Genomic DNA, 5610 nt, shown 5'->3' on the forward strand with positions numbered 1-5610 from the left:
ATGTATGCATAATTCATAACACATTTCCCTATGTGCCTGGGCTAGAGAAGCAGCAGTTGCTGGCAGCCAGTCAAGGATTTCCAGGCAGGTTTTAGAATTTTAGTATTAAACCAAATCATAGAAACTCTCTGGCTTGAAAAGGAAACCCAGGCAGATGCTTTTAAGGCTTCTATTTTATTTCACACTGAGTTCAGTAGAGCTTAGCATTAATGAAGTGTGAATTGGCTCTGACAATGGTTTCTGACAACTATAAAAGTAAACTTTCTTTTACTTCAACCTTTAAAACCAAAGAATGTGAAACCAGGAGAGAGGCAATATTCAAAGGACAAAATTCTTATTAGTAGCTTAATGGACCCTAAGATGGCCATTTTTCTTGATGTTTTCTCCATCTGTTAACCAAACTGAAAATATTAATGTGATCATCTAGAGAGGCCAGAATATGGCATTATTCCCAGTTGGGCAAAACTGTTATACAAAATTGTTATGAGAACTTATTTTTCTCAAAAAGTTCAACATTTAAAAAGTTTTAATTATTTTATTGTTGTTTAGATGGAAGACGTCATAGCACGCATGCAAGATGAAAAAAATGGAATTCCTATTCGTACTGTCAAAAGCTTTCTTTCCAAGATACCTAGTGTCTTCTCCGGTAAGTGTGCATTTAGCATAGCTCTATTTTCTCCAGCACCTTTCATGTAACTATTTAAAATCCATTCCAGCCATTCATTGTCGAAACTCTAACTCACTATTTAATAACTACTTGTAAAGTGCCCATGGCATGTTCACATTATGTTAGACACTTGAAATAATGGTAAAACAAAACAAAACAACACAATAACATAAACGATGACCCTACTCTAAGTTCGTTTATAAAGACAGAATCAGCAAATGTGAAATAACAGAAAACAACAATGTTAAAATAAATAATGATGTAAGAAGCAACATTATTTAAATTATAAATGCAAGATTGGAAGGTGAAAAAAAGTCATTGAGGAGTCAGGAAAGGTTTGCAAGACAAGCAGGAGTTGTCAACCAAAAGAATCTAATACTGATATATGAGGAAACATGGAGACATTTAAAGCATTTTTGCAGAGAATGTTATGCTGTGAGTGTTTGGGATGAATTGACATTTAGTAGGGGCTGCTGTGGTAGGTATAAGGCTCTTGCAGGAGCAGATTGGGTGCCAAGGTTCTGATATCCAAAGACTGAAGTAACAGGAAAAAGCAGGAGATGAGTAACTGGGCATGCAGAGGAAAAAGAGGACATGGCCCAATGGATTTTGTTTTTGTTAATTTTAAATCGGGAGACTGAGAAACACAGAAATCATTATCAGAAATAGGGAAGCTCCGCAGGTTTGATTGGAAGCGACTGGAGAAACCTAAGAAAAATAAATAGTAGTAAGTTAAAAATCTGTGCTCTGCCTGCAGGAGACAGTGAGGGCCCCGTCGTGGGAGGTTCTTGGTGTGCTTGGGGAGGTTCTTAGGTGTGCTGGGGCATGGCTTAGGGACGAGGCTGCTGCTGAGTGCAGGCAGGGAGGGTGCTGGGCGATGCCTGTACATGGCTGTGTGATGCTTCCTTATGAACCAGGGATCAGGAGGCCTTCACCCTTGAGAAAAGGGTACGAATCAGGCTCAGGCTCTCAGAGAGAAGAGAGAGGACATGGAGCTGATGAGAACTACCATAGAACAACGACATTTTGCTTTAACAAAATGTGTCCTCCTTTTTTCCCGTGACACCCTCTCATCCTGCTTTGTTTCCGGTTCTTGCTTTTCCTGGATGGTGCCTTGTATTTTCCACATCTGTGGCTTCTCTCTTCACCATCTGACTTCCAGGCCATCCTGACTGTTAAATTCCACCCACTCTTCAATGGTCAGCTCAGAGAGCTCTTTGGGGAAAACTATCCTGAGCCTTTTGTTTCTGTGCCCTCAAAATCCTTGCTTTTTGCCTTTCTTATAGCAGTTATTTTGCTGAAGTCCACAAAGTGGACTCTGTCTTAAAGTTATTTTTGTGTATGTCCTGTATTCCCAGGTAAACCTTAAGTTCCCTTAAGTCAAGGACTCAGAGTTAACTTTACATATAAACGCAAACTTGAAAATGTTACTCATATGTCAATGAGCTAATAAAACGGATGATATTATCTCCTTCAGAATCCAGGTAAATAAATGCATTGAGTTGCTCACCTGCGCTGAGAACTGTGGTCAGTTCAACCATGCAAGGCTTATGTAAAGGCTTCCAGTTCAGAAGTTTTTATGATAACGTACAGGCTAAACAAAAAAGGTTTGCTCATCAGATTAAGCTGGGCTACAAATTTGAGTTATTTACTGTGTTGAAGTCTAAAAATTTTTTTTATTGAAGTGTAATGGATTATACATATTTTTAGGGTAGAGTGTTGACTTTCATTATTTGTATACGATATGTGATGATCAAATCAATATTATTAGCATATTCATTATTACAAATAGCAATTATTATTTGCACCTCTTACCCAGTTGGAATCTAAAATTTTTGATTGAATTTTTTAGATGCCTCAACAGTAAGCTGTTGTAAGAATTCTTGATTGACAACTTTAAAATCTTAATTGAAAAGTATGATTAGACATATAGATTGAGAATGAACACTGAAATCTCTGAGAATTGTTCTAATGTTCAGTGATTTATAAAACAGCAGTGGTAGCTATCAAATAAAGAGAATATCAATGACATTTTTCATATTAATGTAATTAGGTGCAAATGATCATTTCTTGTTCCCTATAAACTTTTCAGGAGTTGTCTGCCTCTCAGGTTCAATTAGATGCTTTGCTGTAGATTTAATTGGTATGTCTAGTATTATGTACAGCATTTGTCTGTCTCTTTATATTAACATGCTGAAATTATAATGTTCTCAAGCACCATCTGCTTTACTAGAAGTTTTCAGTCTTATTTAGTAATTTCCCTCTCCAGATATTTCTCATGGTCTCTGGGGATTGTCAATTCCTCTGTCCTTTTGTGGCCCAACTTGCTACTTGCTGCTTGCTTTCCTGGCTCTTTCTGTTTTTCTCTCTTCTCTCTGAGTCTGCCTCATGTTCTACTGCAGAGCTACTAATGAAACAAGGGGTCTTCTTAGTTGCTGTCAGCAGCACCAGAAACCAGCTGTGATGAAAGCCTGTGATGTGTGAGAGCAGGGTAGTGTGGTCATTGGGGACAGGAGTGTGTCCATGCCAGGGACTGTTCCACAGGGTAGAAAGGATCTCATATACTGTTCATCCAACTTTCTCAGGTTACACATCTGTGCTCCCTAAAGCCTTGATACTCCAAGCATGATCTATGGACCAATAGTGTCAGCATCACCTGGATATTGATTAGAAATGCAGCATCTAAGCCCAGTCCAGATCTACTGAATCAGAACCTCGATTTTCACACTAAGGTTTTTTATTTTTTTATTTTATTTTTCCCTTTTTGTCTCTTTTTTTTACTGACCGGTAACGGGATCGCAACCCTCGGCGTCGCACCCGTACCGGGGACCGGCAACGGGATCGCAACCCTCAGTGTTGTGCCCGCACCGCGCTCAGCCAGTGAGCGGGAACCGGTCTCCACATGGGATCTGAACCCTCAGCGGGAGTGCCGCCACACTCTCAAGCGGCGCACTCTCTAGTGCGCCACCGGGCCGGCCCACACTAAGGTTTAAGATGTGTTGCCTTAAGGTATACCTGCAGAGGTCAGGCAGTGGGGCTGGACTGGGTTCCAGGGAGAACTTGTGTTTTACCCAGGGCACTGCTTGCAGTGGACAACTTGTTTGTTCAGATCTTTCTGTTCCCTTTCAAGGGCTCTAATCATCTTCTCTGCAGTCTGGCCTCAATCAAGACTACCCCAGTCTTCTAAATGACTCTTGTTTGTTTGTTTGTTTGTTTCACTTGGGGGAGCGTAGAGGGGGTGGGAAGAAGAATCTAGTCCCTTCTTGTTCCTTTAATCCCAAGCCAAGAGCCTCTGCAACCCCTAAGATCGATGGATGCAAACATCTCCTTGGGGGCACGGGCACTACCCAACTCCACCAGGCAGCACATGCTTCAAAGGTAAATACATGTCACGGTGGCCAAGTATTGCCCACATCGACCTCCAGTGAAAACAGCTGTGTTGCGAAAGGGATAACACAATCCGATCTCTTTGAAACATCTGTGATCCCAGCCCAGAATCAAGTCAAAAATCCTATTAATGTACCTAGTAATAGGGTTTGTTTGTGTATTTTAACTGCTAAATGTGTCTCCTCTAGCGAAACATCCAAGACTTTTTCCAATCTGTTGGTTTCAGAGTTGTTGATTCAGTCTCCTGGTTTCCATGGTTCCAAGACCAGAGGAAAAATCTTTGGATAACTCCTCCTTGGTAGTCCCTTGAACCCTGGGATGGGAGATGTCCTTGAGTGGATCCAATCACAACATTGTTCTGTTCTCCAGAACTGCTTTCTCAGCTGCAGAGGTAGCTCAGGAAACTCCATTTATGGTACACGACCTGAAGTTACAAGGCCAGTGACCAGAGCATGGCCTGTTTTCTCTGCCCTGGGATTCTGTTGAGACTCCCAAAACTTCAGTGGAGTGTGTGTGCACGTGTGTTTGGCACCAGAAGGATGTAAACCTGGTGGCTGGGTAATGGCCTTGTGCAGAGAGAAGCAAAAGAAGCTTGTCTGTATATGGAGAACGATGAAGTCCAGGAGGAAAGAGAAACAGAAGATGAGGCAGAAGGTACTGGGTTTCTGGTGGCTTTACAGCCCTGGCGCCAGTCCTCGGGGGCTCAATCCTGCGCTCTGCACACTCTTCACCCAGATTTCCTCATGTCCTCCAAGCCGCCACCATTAAACATCTACCTTATGTTTCACTATGTCCTCTCCTTTCCTTTTCTCTTTCAAACATGATACCCAGGAGTGATCCCCCCTAGTAATTGTATCAGACACAAAGTCCTTATGGTTTGCAAAATCAGTAAGTATACATAAAGTTTTATAAATGGGAACTCGCACTTTGGGCTGGACCAAATGCTGATCTGAGCATGGCTGCAATAGATTCACTTGGGGAGGTTCCTAAGAATGCAGATTTCCAAACTCAAACTGCCGATAATCTAATTCGTCAGGACTGGGATGGATCCAGGGAATTGGTATTTTTAAGCTGATAAACAAAACAAAACAAAACAGGATTCACATCCGCTAGTCTTAAATGCATGCTCACTATATTTCCCTTAAGCTTTTTAATTCAACACACATTGATGGAATACTGTGTTCCTGTTTCTATACTGGGTTTTGAGGGCTAATATTTTACTGGGGAAATAGATTATGTGTATGTCAGCACTAAATGTTCAACTGGGGTGATGAACCGAGATGAGTTCTGTTTGCAGAGGTTTAAAAAGTCAGTCATGGGAGCAGAGATGTTTAAATGCTGTCACTTTATACTCTGGTCATCCACAAAGAACCTGACTTATATACCCTTAACTTCTGAAAGAAATACCTTTATGAGCTTTGGGAAAAAGGTACCAAAGCCTTTAGAACAGGCTAATACATGATTATCTGCATACTATTTTGTAACTTTTACGAAGTAATAATCAAAGATATTTTATGTTCTCTAATTCTCTTAAGATAAGATCAACGAAATAAATT

At 40.9% G+C, this 5610-nt stretch overlaps 1 protein-coding gene across 1 annotated transcript in view; it reads left to right on the forward strand.

The window, feature by feature from the left end:
* Positions 1-409: 409 nt before the first annotated feature.
* The window catches only part of LOC103598563 (regulator of G-protein signaling 7-like), a gene marked incomplete at its 3' end in the record, with an annotated part of 164908 nt that continues 159707 nt past the window's right edge, over positions 410-5610 (forward strand). The window contains exon 1 of the mRNA XM_008582570.1: positions 410-646. Coding sequence (XP_008580792.1) covers positions 550-646 — 97 coding nt within the window. The remainder of the gene's footprint in view (positions 647-5610) is intronic.

This window comes from Galeopterus variegatus, unplaced genomic scaffold (assembly GCF_000696425.1).
Source record: "Galeopterus variegatus unplaced genomic scaffold, G_variegatus-3.0.2 Scaffold2669, whole genome shotgun sequence".
NCBI lineage: Eukaryota > Metazoa > Chordata > Mammalia > Dermoptera > Cynocephalidae > Galeopterus > Galeopterus variegatus.